Source organism: Takifugu flavidus, chromosome 5, assembly GCF_003711565.1.
Source record: "Takifugu flavidus isolate HTHZ2018 chromosome 5, ASM371156v2, whole genome shotgun sequence".
NCBI lineage: Eukaryota > Metazoa > Chordata > Actinopteri > Tetraodontiformes > Tetraodontidae > Takifugu > Takifugu flavidus.
Genome location: NC_079524.1, coordinates 7,569,011 through 7,591,113, shown reverse-complemented (window position 1 = coordinate 7,591,113; position 22,103 = coordinate 7,569,011). Strand labels below are relative to the sequence as shown.

Below are 22,103 nucleotides of genomic sequence, written 5' to 3'. Positions count from 1 at the left end.
TTCCTTGTTTCTCTGTACAACAACACATTCATAAGCTGTCACGGACTTTCCTATAATCATTTTGCTCCCAATAAGTGCAGTATTTACTCAATTATGTACCACAGTATGATCGGTGGCGTGATTGTCATGAGGTTGACAGCACACTGTAGCCTTGTGCTGCAGCGCCCCCTGGCGGCGCGGGGTGAAAGGCGACATGGCATTTTGTTTGGCGCCGGTGGGGGGAGTCACTCCTGAGATCTTTGGTCAGTCAGACGACAGAACTTCCGGTCGGCATTTTGTTCTACGAGAGGAGAGCCTCTTGATCGCAAAAATCGTCATATTTCTCGTTTATTGACGAAATTTGCTATACGCAGTGTTTATGTCGGCGCAGACCGACTAAAACTCAGAGGAACGGATGTTTCCCCACGAATGTACGCTAAAACATTCACCTTTGAGTGACGGAAGAAGAACGAATCAGTCCGACCCGGATTATTGTTGATAGCTAGCAAGCTAGCTCACCAGCTAGCTGGCAAGCCAATCGAGTTCCTTCTGGAGGAGCTGCGAAAGAGAAGAAAGGGGGAGCTAGAGATACGGACACAGACCCAAACCAGGCTAAAACATTCCCCTCCCTTTGAACGCAACATCCGAAGGTAAATATAATCACCCAGCTGCGTTTTTACAGAAAAATATTTTACATTGTGGGTATTAATAATGCAGTTGATAATTTCTCATATGCAAGACCACCTACGACGTCGTTAATCGTTGCCCGGGAGGTAACGGAAGCTAGCGAACTAGCCAGCCAGGCTAGCTAGGTGTGTTTTTGCTCCACCAAAGGCGCACGGCCTTAACTGGATGTCATTTGTCGAGCCCGAGGTTTGGGCCGTTGCCACGGAATTAGTGTCGCTTCCACAGCATTAAACGTTACATCCACTTACACCGGCCCAAAGCATTTCCCAGAGCTCTTGGAACATTTGTTTAACGCGTATAAATCGTCAGCGCGTCTCCGTCTTCTTGAATAGCCGTCTCTTTTATTTGAACGGGGAGTAGCGACAGGAGCTAACCAACAACACGCATAGCTAGTTAGCGCCACTGGCTAGATTTTAAAACACGACTATTGTTGTTGGCGATTGTTGAGTGGGTAGCATAATTCATATTAGCCGCTATCCTAAGTGTAAACAGCTTCACTCCTGGCGTGAAAAAATCGAGCCGAACTTCTCGTCTGTGCAAAGTCAATTGCAAATGTTGTTAGTTGTATTCACATGTAGCGGGCTTGCAGTCCGCAATTGAGCCAACTAGGATAAACACTGAAATTGATCCTTGCATCCAAGTTGTTTGGGTCATCGTTATTTGTGCTGTCGGATTCCCTTCGCTGTGTTTGACTTTGCTGGAGTTTCGAGCTCGGCTGAGTGAACATCGGCTGCGGCTGCGCTTCTGTTTCGGGGAATGTTTTGAATGACGGCTGAATGCGTGCAAGCGATGCACGATTACTATCCTCGGAGTTGGTCACGGCCACATCCACACGCGTGTTTTGCACCTCGTCCACCGCGACGCGCAGCGTGTTTGCTCCGAGCGTGCGTGCAGCCCGCCTGCAAGCCGTGGCGGAGCGGTGGAGGACGCGGCCCCCCATTCCGGCCGCCACCATCACAGTGCATCTGTTCCTTTGTGCTGCCTCCTGCCTGTCAGTCTCACAGCTGTCAGCCGAGCCCTGCGTCCGGAAGAACACGGATAAATTGCGTCCACGCTACAGCTAAAGCTAATGTTTACATGGCGAAAGTGTGGGGTTGATCCGAGTGGTGCACACGCACACAGAGCTGCTCATTTCCAGATTTGTGCGGCGGAAGAGTTGAGAAGTTGTGAAGCAAATGTTGCATTTCCTCCTAAAGCCATTAAATGAATTCAACTTAGGGTTAGTAATGCTGAGTAGAGCTTTTTCCAGTCGTGCAAGTGTCTTTTGCTTCTCAGATTTTCTAATAAGACTCGTACCAAAGTGTAACTACTGTGTGATTCCTTTTATTTTTCCCCACCCTGATGCTCATCCCTGGTTTTTTTTTATTTCTATTTGACAGATATAAGGAGTAGAGCTTTTTCTCTGAAATGTCAGTGAGTCCGCCCGAGACTGCACAGAATTCTACAAAAAGGTAAAAGTCAGCTGTCATTTCTCTTGGGTTGAAGCTTTGTGTGTTGCTTGTTATGCCACATTTATTGAGACAGATTCATGTTCTCTGCACTCTAAATTGTGCAGATAACACGAATCCGTATGGCATTAAAGATGGTCCAGACTGTCATGTCTGCTTCTCTCATATATATCGCCACCAGCACTGTTTATTGAGAGAATTAGTATTCCTTCCACTTCCACACCTCACTTATTTACCTGTTAAAATAAACATGTAGAATGTGATATTGTGAGCATGAGCATTTTATTTGTCTCATGTACAGCAGCTTTCGTGGGGAAAAACCTTGACATTTGTCCGCTTGTTGTGCATGAGTCCACACATGGAGACGGCAACACGTGTTTTAACTTGTTGAGGGTTGTTTGTGCCTAAAGCTGGTTACATTAGCATGTAGCGTTGTGTTAATGTGTGTAGCGTTAAAGACCCTGTGTTGCCCTTCTGCACAGGTATTAGCTACGTGCCTTTCTAGATGGGAGGGAGATGTCTTAAATACAGAAAACATATTTAGAGATGATCCAGTCTGTTCAACTACAAGTTAATATGATCTTGAGGGTGCAGCACGGTGGCACCGTGGTTCGACCTATTGTCGTGAAGGTTGTGGGTTTGATCCCCAGTTACAACAGGCCTTCTGTGTTGAGTTGGCATGTGCTCTCTGAGTCTGTGTGGGCTTTCTCCAGGGGCTCTAGTTTCCCCCACCATCAGAAGCATAAAATTTAGATTAATCCATGGGGCAAACGCACAAATGACCCTCATTTTGGACACGCCATTGTGTTGTCCACTAGTGTAGTGTAGTTTCACCTTTAGGGTAGTATGTTGAATTTAAAAAAAAAGGTTAATTTGGAGGTGCAGTAGTCTTCAGTCACTCATGTCGTGTTTGGTTTCTCATTTCTCTCTCAGGTGTCAGGAGATGTGAGGACGGGTGTCCATCGACCCCCTGATCTGCCTGTGTATCAGCACACTCCCCCACCCTCACCTTCAGCATGAATGGGGATATGCCTCATGTTCCCATCACCACTCTCGCTGGGATCGCTAGCCTTACAGACTGTGAGTGGTCGCCGCCACCTTCCGGCTCTACTTTAAACCTTTTGACTGTGTTTTATCTCTTCCTTCTGGCGCTGTCTTTCTCTTCTCCCTCTTGACTGTTCCCTCACCTCTTTCCTCAGTGTTGAACCAGCTGCCCCTCCCCTCTCCTCTCCCTGCCACCACCACTAAGAGCCTCTTATACAATGGGAGGATCGCAGAGGACGTTTCCTGCCTCTTGGGTTGTCGAGATGAGAATCTGGCATCCCAGTTAGCCCATAGCCTCAACCAGGTCTCCACAGAGCACATGTGAGTGTAGGACAACAAAACTGCGCAAGGATTTTTTTTGCATGCAATGGATACGATTGTCTCAATTTCCTCAAATTTACAGAGAGCTGAAGGACAACCTGGGCAGCGATGAGCCAGAGGGAGACGCTCCGGTGCTGCTGCAGACCTTGCTGGCCAGGAACCCTGGCATTTTCAGGGAGAAAAGTAAAGACGCTTGATTCTGCCCTTCATCGTTGCCTTCATATTGATGCGTCGTCTTCATTGTAATAAACAAACATGCTGTTTTCACCGTTAACAGACGTGTTGCAACAGCAAATGGTGCCGCCATACAAGATCACCCAGAACTCCATGCACAGCCCCGCTCAGTCTGGAAACTACCAGGCATCTGCAATTTCTCCCAACCCACCAAGGTAAGGTGGGCGCAGAACAGCCCTGACTGCACTAGATCGCTAAGACATTAGTATGCAAGTGTTGTTCGTCGGCTGCTTCCTGTTTTTAATTGGTAGATAATGTATCGTTATATCTGAGGCTAGGCTGCTCTTTTGAGAACCATTTCCTGCATCCGTGTAATTTTCGAGGCAAATTCAGAGAAAACTGATGTCTGAATAAACGGGGAAAATGTAGTTTGTATGTTAATTACCATTTCTGTCATAAACAAGCTTCAGTAAACTATAAAGCACAAAGAATGTGGGAAAACAGACGGTCACGGACGACTGCTGCTTGGTATTCACTCCCCACTTTGTTTTCATCGTAACAGTTTTTCAGATGCCTTTTAATATTATTTTGATGAAAATATGGAATATTAATATGATGATTTTCAGGACTGATAAACACCATGCTTGTGTAGCGTTCATCTTCTTGTATCAGATTACTCAGATATGTGTACCTTCTCTGCGTTCTCACTCTGGCTCTCTTCTCTCCTTTATCCAGCCGGTTTGTGTCACCACAGACGGGTTCCAGTAGTCGGTATATGGGCCAGCAGAACAGTCCAGTACCCAGCCCCTACACTCCACAGAGCCCTGCTACTGGGTACATACAGCCCTTTCCCCACCAGCAGCCACCTAGCTACAACCAACACCAACAGATACAACAAGGTAGGATGTCCTTATAGAAGTGTGGGCTTGTGATAACTGTATACAACCTATATGATTTAGAAGTTATCATGGAGCATGCCTGCTGCCTAAACCTAATAGACTGATGTTTCTTGTTACTCTGTTATAGGACAAATGTTTGCTTTGTCGACCAATTGCTACATTGCAGTTAAAATCATGTTATTATATTCTGTTTTTATATAAGACTAAATAACAGGGAGATTAGATTTGTTGGCACCATGTTTATAGATGTGTGTATCAAAGACCAAACATTGTTAATATTCAAAGAAATCTCAATAGAGTGAGCTTAAATTCAAACTTGGGTTTTGTTTTCAGTCTGTTCAATAAGGTTGATCAGTTTTGAGAGCTCCTCTTAACTGTGCTGCCACCAAACTCTATAAATCAGCCAAAGCACTTTAAATGTGCTTTCAATGACCTGAAGAGATAACTGCGCCATCAGTCAGGTGGATGTTATGCTAGGCTATCATTTTGCTATCATTATACTTGTGGATAGTCTTGTGTTTCCATGTGGTGTTTTAACAGTCCAGTACAAACTATAAAGACTGGATCCTCAGCAACGGAGCAAATGGATAAATTGTGTCCATACCAAACCTGATGCAGCAATAAAGAGAAAAGAAATATGGAACAATCAATAGTTCCAAACTCGCTGTCTGTTAGTATTTAAATTAGTTTGATTTTGGTTTTACCTCGCAGTGTCTGTGACAAGTCCCATGGTTCCTGGAGGCATACGAAACATTCACGAGGGGAAAGTATCGGGTCAGCTGGCTGGTGCTTCCAACCACCTCTCCGACAGACACGGCACTGAGGACTACATGAACATTGTTCATCGGCTGAGTAATGAGGTATGACTCACAGTCTACAGTTCAATATCAAAGATGTGAGTTTACTCCCAGATGAAAACGTGTGCAAAATGTTTTCCATACAATTATATACAACTTCTGTTCAAGCCGAACCTTAACCTTATGCCTGACTTTTTGTGCTCAGGAGGGTGACTCTGCAATGAGGAATCCTTCTTTTCCTCTGAGGTCTCCACAGTCCGGCTGCTCACCAGCAGGAAGTGATGGAACACCAAAACGTACGTACTTGAAATTAGAAAGGCAGGTCGTTTAGTGGCTGTGTACGTATACGTGCTTTGTATAGCAGTCATTTAGAAACTCACTTGATTGGAATGTGCGTGAGAATTGAATTAAATCAGTGGTGAAAGCAGCAAATATTTATCCATTTGGTTTGAAAATCCAAACAGTTGGCACGTTTTTATGAGCTTTTTCTTTTTTATGCATTTTCTTCCGATGCTCCTTAACATCTAGTGAATCTTATATTTTGGTGTGTTTTCTTCACAGTAGGCTCTCGGCCGCCTCTGATTCTGTCACCTCCTCCATATGTGCCCTCAGCGAGGGAAGGTGGACTCGACCAGAAACAGCAGTTGCAGCAAAGGAAGAAAATCCCAGCTGTAAAAGAGGAGAAGGACATGTACGACATTGTGAGCTCCCCAAACAAGGACTCTACGAAACTAACGCTCAAGCTGTCGCGGGTCAAGTCAAATGAGTCGGATTCTGCAGGTCTGTACAGATTTTACTTCAGTTGCGTATTTTTGTTTTCTTCAAGGTTCTAATAGAAACCAGCGTTCATCTTAAAGCTCAACACAGTACAAGACTTTCATTTATTTTGTCATAGGTGACGTTGTGCCAGGCATGGATCAGACTGCTGACAGTATGGATTCAGAACTGGGCTTTCAGCAGGTCCCTGTTCTCCAGCAAAACCTTGCAGCCCGTCTGCAACAGCAACAAATCTCTCAGCAAGCAGGCATTGTAGCTGGTCTCCATCCTCCAAGTTCTCCTTATGATGAGGCAGAGCTGGATGCCCTTGCTGAAATTGAAAGGATAGAACGTGAAGCTGCAAGTGAGAAATGCTCAAAGGAGGTGCAGGATAAAGGTGTGTCAATCATATTTTATGTTTTTTACTTTATTGTTTTAGTGTGTTTTATATTTAGCCTCATGAATGTTGTGGTTTTTTTCTATTTTTTTTTTTTTAGACAAACCCCTAAAGAAGAGAAAACAGGACTCCTTCCCCCATGAGACTGGCACTGGGGGACCAGGAGGACCTACAGGTGCCCCAGGCAGTGGATCAACAGGAGGGGGAAATGCTGGCAAACTAACCCCACAAGAGGCCACCGCAGCTGGCAATGGTGCCAGTCGCCCTCCTCTCATGGTGAGCATCGACCTCCAGCAGGCAGGCCGAGTTGACGGCCTACTTGACCCCTGTCTGGCTGCGCCTGTCCCAGCCCTTGAAGCCCAGCGCTGGCCCGAAGAGCCTAGTGGGCCAGCGGCAGTGGAGGGTTTTGATACGGCTTTGCGGTTGAAACCAGACGATCGACCAGAAGTCATCAAGAACAGGGTTGATAAACATGACAGCAGGAGAGAGGGTCGTGACCCATCAAAGCATCGACACGATGAGAAGTCCTCCGACAGACGGGGAGACATGCCAAAGTCATCAAACCGAGCGGAACACGGACGAGACAGGGAGAGAGAATCTGACAGAGATAGGAGGCATCGTAGCGAGACCGGCGGTCGTTTCCGGCGCTCCCCTGACTCTCGTGGCCGAGGTGATAAATCTGGTTACCGGGCTTCTTCTACTGGAGATCCTGGTCGGAGCAGCACTAGACAAGATGGCTCCAAACCTGCATCTTCTACCTCTGGTGCTAAACTCACAGATTCGTTTCCCGTTCATCTCCTGGGAGGCCATAGTGGTGCACTGAAGAACTTCCAGATCCCTAAGGTGATCTGGGCTGACCAAAACAAATATCCACCCATCTAACAATCATTCAGCTATCACTGCCTGCGATCTACCAAAACAAATCACACCAATTACTGTTATTTTTAAACATTTTTTTACTCCTGCATTGGTCATGAATTAGGAAATGTAATCTTTTTTAAAAGCAAGTGTGGTGAGAAAAATTCTGCCGTTTGTCAAAATGTGAGAAGTTTGATTTATAGTTTGTTTAAATTGCTTCAGTGCTGTGAGCAGAGATGCAGCTCTGATGGAAACTGCCACATCACACATAACGGTAGCATGTGGTATAGGCTTTTTCAAGTTTAAAATGTTGGTCATCGTCATGATGGTTGGTACCTTCTCAGTCATACAGTATACCAGCAAGGGAACTGTACCAGTTGAACTAAATTTCCATTTAGTTTTTCTTTAATTGAGGTTGTTGACATGTTGTACCTTGAATAAACTAGATAAAGATCTTCAAGGAGATGGAAAACTGCTTGGGCGGTTGAGTTTGATCATAGTGCGATAATATAGTGGAAGGCATGATGGCTAATATGAGCTCATTCTGTTGGGCATTTGTGTAAATTGGTCTGGTTCTGGTTAAGGAGTTTATATCAGTCAGTTAAGAATAGCAGAGTGTTGGAGTTCATATTTAAGTAAAACTCTAAAATTAGCTCTGCTTGTGTGGCATGGCCTGGGAGAAAAGGTCTGAAATTCCACACTGTGCTTCCAGTTTGTGGTGCTGATGTTCAGTTTACGTTTACCAGTTACGGCCTGCTGCATTTATTAGACTTGTCTATCCATCCATCCATCTGTTCATCCATCTGTCCATCCATGATCCACCGCTTATTCTGGTGTCTTCTTGGTGTAGACATTCGAATGATGTGTTGACAAGTATTTGTATTTGCTCTTTTCTTATTTGCACAGTCCTGTTAAGGACATTAGATAGGTGAGCAAACTGTGTCGTGAGCTGATAAAACATAAACCAGGTCTGTAACTCTGTTGGAAAAGGCATCTGCTGCGTATGAGCACTGCAGTGTTGTTACACTTCTGAGCTTTGTAATTGGACCTACAATGAGAACTAACATCCAATTCACTTATCAGATTTCTGTTTTCACTTTTTACACTTTGATTTACCCACATACTTTTATTCATTGTTTTCACGAAAGTTTGTCTTTTATGTCTAAAAATCAGCCTTTCATTAGTGTGAAAAGTTTTAGCTTAAAATTAGTCATCTTGGAGAGGGTTCCCAACTCTGTCACTTACTTTGACTTCTTATCCTGCAGATCAAACGTGATAGGGACGGAAGCGGTCCAGCTGAAGGTCAGTTGTGGGTGCAGCCCAAAGTAAAACTGGAGAGACTAGGCTTGATGCAGGACTTTGAGAAAAGGCCGAAGCCTGTTGTTCTTGTGAAAAAACTTTCTATAGACCAGATCCAGAGGATCATCAGGCACAGCAAGTCTGGAAAGAACCGGATCTCCTCGGGCAAATCCAGTAAAGGTAACACGTGGATTTTACCGGTACTCATTTGGATAGATAACTTCAAAGATTCTTCACCCTTTTCTGTTTTCCTAATTTGGTTCTATTAAAGAATTAAACATTTGAAAATGTATATAAATGTCAAACCTTTAGGAGGCATGGACCCTGCAGTTTGGAATGAGCTTCCTCCAGAACTGCTAGCAGAGATTGAGTCAACCATGCCCCTGTGTGAAAGAGTAAAGATGAACAAAAGAAAAAGAAGCACTATAAATGAGAAGCCCAAATATGCCGAGGAGAGCTCAGACGATGATTTTGATCCAAATGGAGAGAGTAAGCCAAACAAAATGGACACATCTAACGTGTGTGCTCCTATTGGATCTTTGATGTATTGCACTACTTTGCTGTTTTTGTTTTTTTACCTTAATCTCCACAGGCGCAAGGAAGAAACAGCGTCGAGACAAAGACAGGGCCTGGGAATTTGAAGAAAGGGAGCGCCGTGGTTCCGGGGAACACCGAAAAAGTGGGCAACGGGACAGTCGGCGAGGCTCCGGAAGTCGATACAGAGACTCATCGGAGGAGGATTCGCCACCACCCCCCAGCATAAGCGAAGGTGTTATATTTACACTGTTAGGGGCTACGTTTTCAGAAATTTTAAACACAATTGTCTGGAAAGTAGCATAGAAAATACAAAAAATAAACGACTAATTAAAACCCTGGAATTGGGAATGGTTGCAATAGATATAAAACATTTGTTTGAGACGGATATCGGCGCGTAAAAATACACACCACCAAAATAATTTTTCATGCAGTTGCCAGAAAATTGAAGATGAAGGAAAAGCAGAAGAAACGGAAAGTGTATGAACCTAAGCTGACACAGGAGGAGCTGATGGACTCTTCCACATTCAAGAGGTTCTTGACCAGCATTGACAACATACTGGAGAACCTGGAAGATGTTGATTTCACTACCATGGGTAAATATTAGTGAATTTGATTGACGCAGTGGCCAGTTTTGAAATCTAAGTCAGTCAACCTTTACATTTACATCAATTTACAGTAGATTGATGCTGTGATGATTGATGTTTTCCAACAGCTGATGATGATGAGATACCTCAGGAATTGCTGCTTGGGAAACACCAGTTGAGCGAACTGGGTAGTGAGTCTGCCAAGATAAAGGCTATGAACATAACTGGCCGGGTATTGTCTCCTTTATTTTCATTTCATGTGCTGATGTGTAATCGTGTTTCAGACCACTCATGTTTTTTTTTGTTGTTGTAGATTTCTTCAGACAAACTTGTGAAGTTACTGAACATTTTGGAGAAGAACATCCAAGACGGGTCTAAGCTCTCAACCATGATGAACCATGTGAGCTTCTTTGTCTCTTCTGTGTTCTAGATTCCTTTTGAATCCGTTAATATACAAAATAAAAATATTGACTGTTCCACAGGACCATGATGTTGAAGATGAGGAGAAACTTTGGAGGGACCTGATAATGGAGAGAGTCACGAAATCAGCAGATGCTTGCCTGACAGCTCTGAATATCATGACCTCAGCTCACATGCCAAAGGCTGTCTACATTGAAGATGTTATAGAGAGAGTGTTACAATTTACCAAATTCCACCTACAGAACACACTCTATCCGCAGTATGACCCTGTCTACAGGGTTGACCCACATGGAGGTAAGGAGAAAACTTCTTTCCTTCTTTTCATTATGGGAACATCATAGTTATATTTGTTGTGCTACACAATATTTGCTAATGGGCAGATTTTGCTGGACTGGAACTTCTTGTACAGATTGTATTATTAAACCAGTCAATTTTTATAGCAATTTACTGCACAGGCTAAAAAATGGCTTACGAAAGGGGGAAACAAAACCCAAGAACAGCTAGAGAATATTCACTCGTGAAAATACAAAAATCAAAGAAAGCTGAACAAAAATCAGGAAATGTGAAATCTTTGGATGCTTAAATTTAGTGATATCTCTGTGTAAATTGTTTAAAAGACATCCATGTTTTTAATGAATGATTCCACACTAATTATTCCATGTGATGGGTCACCATTCCATGGTGTTAACATATGTTTTTATTTTACACCAGGTGGTTTGTTGAGTTCCAAGGCGAAGCGTGCAAAATGCTCCACGCACAAACAACGCGTGATTGTCATGTTGTACAACAAAGTGTGTGATATTGTGAGCAACATCTCTGAGCTCCTAGAGATTCAGCTGCTCACAGACACCACCATCCTCCAGGTAACAATTTCAAAACTGAAAAAATCGGATATGTTAGCTGCACCAATTTCTTACATTTTGGGATTAACTTTCCTTTCCAGGTTTCTTCTATGGGTATCACTCCATTCTTTGTGGAGAATGTCAGTGAACTTCAGCTGTGTGCCATCAAACTCGTTACAGCTGTAAGTTTGTTTTGTTTTTCCACTGTCTCATACACTGGTTGGTACTCCTGGAGCAGAAACTCCTCTGATTTCTGTAGACATTCACGCTTGTATCACTTGTGCATACAGCTTTGCTTTTTTACAAGATAATAATTGTTTTTTATCCTCAGGTGTTCTCTCGGTATGAGAAGCACCGGCAGCTGATCTTAGAAGAGATCTTTACATCATTGGCCAGGCTACCAACAAGCAAACGCTCCCTCAGGAATTTCAGGTATGCTGTTTTGCTTTAAATGCTTGGTGGTATTGTTATTTTACTATCATATAGCCAGTCACACAAAATCTTCAATACATGTCACTTTATTTATCCCTTAGGGGCAGTAAAACCCAACTTACTGTAGCACCGTATATTCTGAATCTAATTAAAACTGAATGCACCCTGCTTCATGCATAAATATACTGGGTTTGGAACATATATATATAAGAACTTTGCTCTTTATTAGGTTATTAAAAACTTGTTTTTACTTGAATTGTTATATAACTAAGTTGTGGCATTAAAAAAGACTCAACAATGTAACTGTGTCCTCTGTAATTGACTGCATCCATTATTTTAATGGAATGTCCCACCTACTTTGACCTTTTAGGCTGAATAGCTCAGATGAGGAAGGAGAGCCCCTGTACATACAGATGGTGACCGCTCTGGTGCTGCAGCTGATCCAGTGTGTTGTACATCTTCCTAATGATAGGGACATGTTTGAAGAATGTGACAAGGTCGGGATAAAAAACGGCTACTTGGTGCCACAGAAGCCAAGCCAATATGTTATATGTGTGGTACGATACATTCCTAATGACGCCATTTCTTTCAGGTTGACCAAGATGTGTTGATAACCAACTCGTATGAGACGGCCATGAGAACAGCACAAAACTTCCTTTCGGTCTTCCTCAAAAAGTAAGCAGCATGTTCTGTTCTCTAGTCCCAAAGAATTCAGAAGCATTTTTTGGAGTTCTTTGTAAGGAAATGTGGACAGATGTGGGGCTTGGTAGAAATATTAATGAAAGCACTACGGATGGTCTCTGACTTTACTGCAAAAAACAAAATAGGGAAATTTGAGAGAGTGTTTTCACTCCTTTTTTTGCTGTTTTTGCTCTCTTCTAATCCTTATCTTTTTGGGCCTTGCTTTTTATTTCACTTATATTAACTTTTTCGCTTGTCACTCACTCACCTATCTCCCTCCCACCTTCCACAGATGTGGCAGTAAGCAGGGAGAAGAAGATTACCGGCCATTGTTTGAGAACTTTGTCCAGGACTTGCTATCAACAGTTAACAAACCTGAGTGGCCTGCTGCAGAGCTTCTGCTCAGTCTGCTTGGTAGACTACTGGTTAGTATGAAATCCTTGTTGAATTAAAAGATACCAATTTGGCAAACTCTTTGACTCATCTGAAACATTTTACTCCATGCATTTGCCTTTCTGCTCTCATCAGGTTCACCAGTTCAGTAACAAGCAGACAGAGATGGCTCTGAGAGTGGCGTCTCTAGATTACTTGGGCACAGTGGCTGCACGCCTGCGGAAGGATGCAGTCACCAGTAAAATGGACCAGAGATCAATTGACCGTATCCTGCAACAGGTAGAATATCCGTAGCGTTATTTCTTTCTTGTTCATATTGATGTTTATAAGAAAGTAAAGTACCGAAAATGTAACTTCTGTTCTTTGTTGAACGTGCATTCTAATGTACAATTTGTGACTGTTGTGAGTATTTTCTTATCTTTCTGATTTATTTTTTTTGTGTCTTTAGTCTCCAGGCAATGATGAGACCCAGCAGCTCCAGAAGGCTCTACTGGATTATTTGGAAGATAGTGCTGATACAGATGCGTCATTGGTGGTGGGTGTTTTTACAAGTATCTTCCTGTTGTCCCATTGACCTTGGCTTACTACCGGTAATTAAAGTAGGATTTAAAGCTACACAGGCGACACATTCTGCTTTGTTGTATCCAAATGTAAGCATTACTGTTTGACCCATAACTTTGCTTCCTTGGGAGAAATAATTCCTGTTAATCTTACACTGAGATTTTATTTCAGTTTGCCAGGAAGTTCTACATTGCTCAGTGGTTCCGCGACACCACCACAGAGGCTGAAAAGTCCATGCGTAACCAGAATCAGAAAGATGACGACTCTTCAGACGGACCACAACATGCGAAAGAGATTGAGACCACCGGTGAAATCATGCAGCGTGCTGAAAAGCGCAAGAAATTCCTGCGCAACATCATCAAAACCACACCAGCTCATTTTGCCACACTGAAGTAAGAGTTTGAATTAAAGCTGTAGTTTTAAGTGTTTTGCTGGCCCTCTCTTTGTTTGGTAGAGACTTCTGTTGGTTTTGTGACTGTGTGTTCCAATAACAGCATGTTATTGCCCTTTTCTCCAGAATGAACTCTGACACTGTGGATTATGAAGACTCCTGTCTGATTGTGCGTTATTTGGCCTCCATGAGGCCGTTCGCCCAGAGCTTTGATATTTATTTAACACAGGTAAGATTGACGTTACACAACATCTTTTTTTTTTTTGAGTGAGGCTCAGCTATCAGACAAAATAAAACAAAATTTGAGTATTCCAGGAAATATAATGGGTGGTTTGCTGTATCCATTTTTGGGAATAAAAAGTGTATATTGCCTTGACAGATCTTGCGTGTCCTTGGGGAAAGTGCCATTGCTGTTAGGACGAAAGCCATGAAATGTCTGTCTGAGGTTGTCGCTGTGGACCCCAGCATACTGGCGAGGGTATGTCAGGAGTTGTGCTCATGAAGACTTTGAATTTGCCATGCCTCACCTGTACAATAATTTGGTCTCAGCCAAGTCTTATCCCCACTGCTTTGCATGTCCTTTTAAAATCTGCATTCTTATTTAGTTATGAATGCAGTTATTATGAATATGTTCTAACCAGTTATTTCTCCATCCTTCAGTCGGACATGCAGCGTGGTGTCCATGGACGTTTGATGGACAATTCTACTAGCGTGAGAGAGGCAGCTGTGGAGTTATTGGGCAGATTTGTGCTCAGCAGACCTCAACTTACTGAGCAGTATTATGACATGCTCATAGAAAGGATACTGGTAAGATGCCATCAGATGTCTCGCAATACTTTTGCCATAAAGCCGCACTTATGTTGTGTCCAGCAACTGTTTACATGCAAACATATATGTGGATATTTACAACCTTGAGGCTCATTTGAATTATGCAACTTACTAAGACTTTTGTGACACCACAGGAAAATTATATGACTAGAGTGGCCCTCGTGGTCTTCAGCCATAGTTGATTTGGTGATTTGCCTGCAAGACCTTATATGTCTGAAGCTCCGAATGTGATGGCTTCACTCATGACTTTTGTGGTTATTTAAAAAAAAAAAAAAAAAACATCTTTCTCCTCTTGGGGTTTGTTGCATAGTAAGTAGATGCTTAAAGTTACTTTAAATTATGCTTGTTTGGTGTTTGATTTTTCCTTGCCTGATTAAATTTAATAGGAAGATTAATTGCAGCAAGAAAATATAACGGTGCAAAACAGTAATGAATGAAATGAAGCTCTACTTGGTAGCATTGTACCTCTTTGTGCTCAGCAACTGGAAACAGGCTGCATTGAAATTGTTGTGGCTGTTGTCATGGAAATGTTGACAAGGGTTCATGAAAAGTTCATTCTCTTTGTGGGCTTGAAGTGCCACCTATTGGTGGACAGTTGTCATTGCACCTCACGCAGACTAGTTTTCCAAATAAAGCAATTTCTGTTTTTGGTGTCTTGGTTGTGGACCTTTTTCAAAGTTTTATTTTATCTTTGATATAGGACACTGGTATCAGCGTCAGGAAACGGGTGATCAAAATCCTCAGAGACATTTGCCTGGAACAGCCAGCATTCAGTAAAATTACTGAGATGTGTGTGAAGATGATTCGCAGGGTCAATGATGAGGAAGGTATAAAGGTATGTAATTACCTCTGTTTCCTCTTAATTCTATTCTGTAATGGTGATATTAAATGCATTTATTTTTATACATACCCCAAAACCTCTGCATAAACGCATAAACCTATATCTTACAGAAACTAGTCAATGAGACATTCCAGAAGTTGTGGTTTACACCAACTCCAGCCCACGACAAAGAGACCATGACTCGAAAGATCCTCAACATCACTGATGTGGTAGGTTTGAATTGTGTTTGTTTTGGGTTTGTTTCATGTACGTGTGCGTGTGTGTGTGTGTGTGTGTGTGTCTGTGTGTGTGTGTGTGTGTAAAGGCCAACACAGTTTTCCATGTTCTGCCTGTGTAGCTGTTGTATTTTCAATCTTGCATCTTTTGTATCTCTAAGGTTGCAGCTTGTCGGGACACTGGCTATGACTGGTTTGAGCAGCTTCTTCAGAATGTAAGGATTGTATTTTGTGTTGTGATTTTTACCTAAAGGAAATTGAATTAATTGTGTATTGTTAATTTAACACTGTCTTGCTTGCTTTAGCTTCTGAAGTCTGAAGAAGACGCGTCATACAAACCAGCCAAAAAAGCCTGTGTGCAGCTTGTTGACAATCTGGTTGAACACATCCTGAAGTACGAGGAGTCTCTTGCAGGTAACATAATTGCTCTTTTATTGCAATACGCTTGGCCAATGGCAACATGTGATTAGGTCCTTTTCAACAAAATAATTTCAATTAAAAACCTAGTTTGATGGAGTATTAGCATTTTATTTATTTTGAAATGTATTTTTCTTCTCATTGTAGAAAGTAAAGGTGTGAACTCAACACGGTTGGTGGCATGTATCACCACCTTGTACTTGTTCAGCAAGATCAGGGCCCAGCTGATGGTCAAACATGCCATGACCATGCAACCCTACCTGACTACAAAGTGTAATGTAAGTTCTGTTTGCTATGACATTCCTTTTCTAACTTTCTAAAATACAATTGCATGATTTGAAATAATTTCCCTGTCTATTTATTTATTAGTTTTTAGCTAGGTTTTTATTGCCACATGCAACCAAATTTTAATTGTGGGTTTCCTTCTCAGACTGCCAATGACTTCATGGTCATCTGTAATGTGGCAAAGATCTTGGAGCTGGTGGTTCCTCTGATGGAGCACCCCAGTGAAACTTTCCTTGCCACCATTGAGGAAGACCTCATGAAGCTTATCATCAAATATGGAATGACGGTAAATAAGTTTGTCTCACACGAAGGTTCATCACAAGAGAGTATTGTTCAGGTTGTGAAATTGTATCATTTGTTTATGCAGGTGGTGCAGCATTGTGTCAGCTGTCTGGGAGCTGTTGTCAATAAAGTTACTCACAACTACAAATTTGTGTGGGCTTGCTTCAACAGATTTTATGGTGAGATATCATTCAAATCTAATTAAAATATGGTTGCCATCAGTGCTTGAAATTCCTAAAAATGCTCCATTTTCAGTGTTGTGTTTCCAAGGTCTAAGAAGTGCTGGAATGATATGTTTTGCTATTATTTAGCATAATGTTAGTTTTAGAAATCCCAACTGTTTCTCATCTTCTTTATCCCTCTCGGGGGCTTGGGGAGGGTACACAATGGGCAAAGCCAGGATCCACCCCTTAATGAGTTGTAAGTTCATCGCAGGGCCCTACATGAGAATTTCTGGGCTCGCTACCTTGCTCAAAGGTACCTCAGCAGTGCTCTGAAGGTGTCCTGGAACCTTCCCCTACTACCACAACATCTTCCATGTTTTGTCTGCGCTGGGGCTCGAACCAATAACCCTCTGTTTCTCAGTCCAGTTCCCAACGGGCTGAGCTACCATCGCTCTGTGCAAGTGTTTTCTGTAGATATGCATTTCACCCCAGCAGGAAGGTGCTGGAAGGATTTGAAAATGACCCTTGAAAGAGCTTGAAAAGTTGTTGCGTTTGATCACAACAAATGTATAGAATACTTGTGTACTATAGGTTTGGGGTAGAGTTTGTAGTGTGCAAAGGAATAATGTTTTTTTTTTTTTCAGGTGCACTTAACAAGCTGAAGCTACAGCATCATGAAGATCCTAACAGCACAACGTTGGTAGCGAACAAGCCTTTCCTACTCCGATCGCTCTTCACCGTGGGTGCTCTGGCCCGTCATTTTGATTTTGATCTGGAGGAGTTCAAGGGCAGCAACAAGGTAGGATTATTTCATCAATGATATTTTTGATATTTATTTCAAATTAAGACTATGAAAAGTCATGTAGTGGGGTTATCACTGCACAAATGTTGTGACTGGTGATTTCCTTTGTATTCTGTTAGCTCAGTGAGTTGTAGTACAATTTGCATCAATAATGGCAGCTGTTGAACTTGTATCCAGGAAGGAAAAGGACAATTTCAAAACAGTTTTTTGTCCATAGACGGAAAACTATTCCCTTCCAGTGAAATCTGTATGTATCTTTTACAGGTTGTGATCAAGGACAAAGTCTTGGAACTGTTGCTGTACTTCACCAAACATGAAGATGAGGAAGTAAAGACCAAAGCTATCATTGGCCTAGGCAAGAACACATTTTATACTTTATATTAATTTTAACTAGCATAGATTGTATATTTAATGTGCAAACGTGTCTCCTCAGATTGAATGTGTGGAATGTGGTGTAACTGAGCCATTGATAAAAAGAACTGAAAGGCTGTTTTCTGATGTTTTTTTGCCGTATCTCTTTTAGGCTTCCTTGTGATCATGCATCCCAGCCAGATGTTTGCACAAGAGGTCAAGACTTTGTACAACGGTATTTTGGCTGAGAGCTCCTCCTCCATCAACCTCAAAATCCAGATCCTCAAAAACCTCCAGACATATCTTCAGGAGGAGGACACACGGATGCAGGAGGCAGACAGAGAGTGTAAATATTTTCGTTGTTGTTGATGGTAGAGCGTGTGTGTTTTTGGTTGAGCTTGTTGGTATAAAATCCTGACATGTTTGAAGAATGATTAAGCAGCACTTGTCTCCTTGCAGGGAAAAAGCTGTCCAAGCAGGAGGATCTGAAGGAAATGGGAGACATCTCATCAGGGATGAGCAGCTCCATCATGCAGCTGTATCTAAAACAGGTGTTGGAGGCATTTTTTCACAGTCAGTCCAGCGTACGGCACTTTGCTCTCAACGTCATTGCTCTCACGCTCAACCAGGGTCTCATCCATCCTGTACAGGTACATTGACTTCAAGTAAATTCAAACATCCTGCTTTCATTAACGAAAACCTGCACAAGGTGTATAAACTCTCTGAGAAGTATTCTTAACATGAATCCTGATGGTGCCTTCTGTGCAGTGTGTACCCTACCTCATTGCCATGGGAACAGACCCAGAGCCTAGCATGAGGAACAAAGCTGACCAGCAGCTGGTGGAGATTGACAAGAAATACACAGGATTCATCCATGTGAGTCAGACTTTTGTGAATTGATGTTTCGCTGATTTTATTTATTTTATATTTTCAAAATAATGGGAAGCATTTATATGATAGTGTCGGGTTCTATTCTCCACTATACTCTTATGCAGATGAAGGCGGTTGCTGGGATGAAGATGTCGTACAGTTTGCAGCAGGCCATCAATCTGTCTCGTAAGACCATCATAAGAGGTTTCCGGCAGGATGAGACCCACTCAGCTCTCTGTTCCCACCTCTTCACTATGATCAGAGGGAACCGACAGCACCGGAGGGCTTTCCTCATCTCACTGCTGAACCTTTTTGATGACAGCGCTGTGAGTCACTATTTATCCTTCTCTGTAAATATCTCCTGGCTAAAAATGAAATGACTCCTTCGTTAACAGTGCGCCAAGTGAAACCCTTTTTTTCTTGTTTTGAGTTTATTTTCCACATTGTGTTCAAAGTAACGGTTGGCAGCAAGGATAGCTACGTTTCTTCTGATGTTAGTAATGCTTTCAGTTATTAGAAAAGCAAAGCTGGACTGAAAGGGTGATTTTGTTTATTATTTTCCTTCATTTTATCAAAACTGACTGCTTTGCTTATTCAAAGTATAATTAATATTCTAATAGTGCACAGTCACAATACACCATGAGGTTTAGACACACAGGGGGGGCTGTTATGCTGCCTGATGATCTGTTTTACAGCCTGTATACAATATGAGGAGTGTGTAATCCTTTAAGCAACCGGTTATAGTTGCCTCAGATTTTCCCCAACATGTGACAACAAAAGAATCTTTCTTTCTTTCAGAAAACGGAGGTAAACATGCTGTTGTTTATAGCAGACAACCTTGCCTGTTTTCCATACCAGAGCCAAGAGGAGCCTCTCTTCATTATGCACCATATAGACATCACCCTTTCTGTTTCTGGCAGCAACCTCTTGCAAACCTTCAGAGAGGTATGATAACGACTTTGTTTTCAACTTGCATGGTTAGTCTCCAACTTGAGACTGTTAAAAAGGGGGAAAAAAGACACATGAATGTCTTTTTCTCTTCAGCTTCTGCTAAAAGAGCCGAGACGCAAGGTGAAAAAAGAGTGGAAGAACACTCTGGATGGCAGAGATGAGGAGAGGATGAACTGCGACTCTTTTAGGACAGATGATGAAGCAAACAGCAACACCGATGATGACAGTGACAATAACGATGTGGTACGGCGGCCTAAAAAGGCCAAAAAACTTGCTGCAAACAGCTCGGACTCTGAGTCAGATCTGGATGATCTGAATGTGGACGATGTGGATAAAGTAATGAGCCTCCTCCCAGACAACCCCATGGGTCTATTAGACTTTGCTAATGCAGTTCAGGGTATCCTTTTGCTACTGGTGCTCAAACAGCATCTAAAGAACCAGTATGGATTCTCTGACAGGTAAAGTCTTCACATTGATCACATTTTTGTACCTTTAGACTCCTGTAGCTCACCCATTTCTCTCCCTGCAGTAAAATTCAGAAGTACTCTCCGACAGAATCAGCCAAGGTGTACGATAAGGCAGTGAACAGAAAACACACCGTTCACTTTTACCCTCGACAAACCCTCGACTTCATCGCCAACAACATGGCTCATGCCTCTCTGACAAATGATGTCAAGAGGCATATAGTCAGACAATACCTAGATGTAAGTTGAGCATCTGCATCAAACTTTGCTTTACTTCTGATGTCTGCTTTACACATTTTCAACCAAAAATTGTGTGATTGTATAGACTTGATATGTTTAAGTAGCATGAATAGAAAGAAATACAGATTTTTCAGGTGTTTTGACAGAATCTTGTTTGCTGTCCCCCATTCCTATCTCATTGTTTGTTTGTTTCTTCCTCTTCACACAGTTCAAGGTTCTGATGGAACATCTTGACCCGGACGAAGAAGATGAAGAGGGAGAAGCATCTGTTAGTGCGAATATCAGAAACAAAGCCATAAACGCTCTCCTGGGGGGTTCTGGCCCTTTGTTGGGACCCAGTCCGCGCAATCAGGCAGGACCAGAGACTGATGATGATGACAGTGACGGCGATGAAAGGACCCCAGGGGTGAGATGCTTTCAGTCTTGTTTTTCCTGTCTGGCAATACACACATGCACAATTATATAGTTTTTTTTGTTTTGTTTTGTTTTGTTTTGTTTTTTTAAACTTTGATATTTCTGTTGTCTGTGCAGTCGTCTCGAAAGTCAAGGCGAGCGGGCGACTCCTTGGACCCCGGCCGAATGAGCGAGACAGTGGAGGCCATGGACGTCATTGCGCTGTGCTGCCCCAAGTACAAGGATCGGCCGCAAATAGCTCGAGTTATCCAGAAGACCAGCAGTGGATACAGCATCCACTGGATGGCGGGCTCCTACTCGGGGCCCTGGGCCGAGGCCAAGAAACGCGATGGCCGCAAACTGGTGCCTTGGGTGGACACTATTAAGGAGTCGGACATCATTTACAAGAAGATTGCCTTGACCAGCAACCACAAACTCAGCAACAAAGTAGTACAGACTTTACGCTCACTGTATGCAGCTCGGGAAGGAGGGGCTAGCTAATGCCTCCTGTGTGGAGTTTTTTTTTTTTTTTTACTTTATCAAAAGTCCTCCTTTCCCCACTCTTACTCCTCCTCCTCAACATGCCACCTCCAACAACACAGCCAAACTTCACTGGATTCCTACCCTCCTCTCCCCAATTTTTGTAAGAAAACAAGAGAGCAAGGATATTTGACACTACATTGTTTTACATTGATTATTCTTGCAAAAATGAAAACAACACACAACATAAGACTTCTTATATTAGAGGAACTGCTCAGAATTTGTGTACAAGAGGATGTAATCCAGGAGGCATTAAAGGAATAATTCACCCAAATTATCCCTTAAAAAGGCTATCAGAAAAGAGACCTGGAGGGAAATGTTTTGTCAACATTGTTGTGGGAGCTCCTTCGCTGTTGTGCAGCAGATTCTAGTTGCTCATTTCTACTCCCACTGTATCATAGTTTAACACAACAAAACTAAAATGTTTATATCTCTGAAGACAAAAAAGTTGTAAAAAGAATAAAACCTTAAGTGAATGTTGGAAATTAGTCTTTTTGATGTTCTTATTAAAGTGTTTTTGGAGTTTATTATACTACTAGCACCCTGATGGTTTTTCCTTTTAGCCTTTAGATATTTGAAGAAAACAGAAAAAATAAGAATTTTTATTTTTGTTCACTTTTATTTGTCCATGCTGTACAATGGCAGAGTCCTCTGGATATAATTTATTCTATTTCAAACTACGCATGCAGTATATGTGGCCTATTGCAGCAGGATATTTTGTAAATGTAGATTTTGTTGTATTAGGTCACCCCAGTAATAAGAGGAAAGGGGATCATACCCTTTCAGTGGAACAAATACTGCAATAAATTTTCTACTTCTCTTTGTCACTTGTCTGCTCAAACTGTTAATCTGATCTTTTCGTTCTACAACTAGTTTAGGACCTGAATACCGCTGAAGCACATATGGATCTGACAGTAAAGAGCTAATGCATGTGTTTCAATTCAGGGCATCAAATCCACC

General features: G+C 42.3%; 1 protein-coding gene across 4 annotated transcripts; it reads left to right on the top strand.

Moving 5' to 3' along the window:
• The first annotated feature begins 253 nt into the window (after positions 1-253).
• Positions 254-21,970, top strand: nipbla (NIPBL cohesin loading factor a). 4 transcript variants are annotated; one of them, XM_057032130.1, is made up of 50 exons: positions 254-629; positions 2,046-2,117; positions 3,048-3,194; positions 3,314-3,479; positions 3,562-3,662; positions 3,757-3,868; positions 4,389-4,552; positions 5,264-5,412; positions 5,555-5,645; positions 5,911-6,129; positions 6,245-6,502; positions 6,603-7,345; positions 8,626-8,662; positions 8,768-8,839; positions 8,972-9,148; positions 9,252-9,428; positions 9,628-9,789; positions 9,909-10,012; positions 10,094-10,180; positions 10,263-10,494; positions 10,912-11,063; positions 11,144-11,224; positions 11,374-11,474; positions 11,845-11,971; positions 12,067-12,149; positions 12,448-12,580; positions 12,684-12,827; positions 12,997-13,083; positions 13,281-13,501; positions 13,627-13,729; positions 13,880-13,978; positions 14,161-14,307; positions 15,029-15,163; positions 15,280-15,378; positions 15,546-15,599; positions 15,690-15,798; positions 15,949-16,079; positions 16,232-16,372; positions 16,454-16,547; positions 17,177-17,331; positions 17,599-17,689; positions 17,858-18,031; positions 18,145-18,335; positions 18,454-18,561; positions 18,681-18,881; positions 19,354-19,500; positions 19,600-19,964; positions 20,036-20,210; positions 20,419-20,616; positions 20,742-21,970. In XM_057032130.1, exons 3-50 carry the CDS (start codon positions 3,131-3,133, stop codon positions 21,102-21,104), a joined length of 7,524 nt encoding a protein of 2,507 aa, XP_056888110.1. In that variant the 5' UTR covers positions 254-629; positions 2,046-2,117; positions 3,048-3,130; the 3' UTR covers positions 21,105-21,970. The 4 variants fall into 4 exon arrangements, with proteins under 4 accessions (XP_056888110.1, XP_056888112.1, XP_056888109.1 ...); XM_057032132.1 differs by having other exon boundaries at positions 255-629; positions 6,603-6,778; XM_057032129.1 differs by having other exon boundaries at positions 255-629; positions 8,626-8,839.
• The last annotated feature ends 133 nt before the right edge of the window (positions 21,971-22,103 follow it).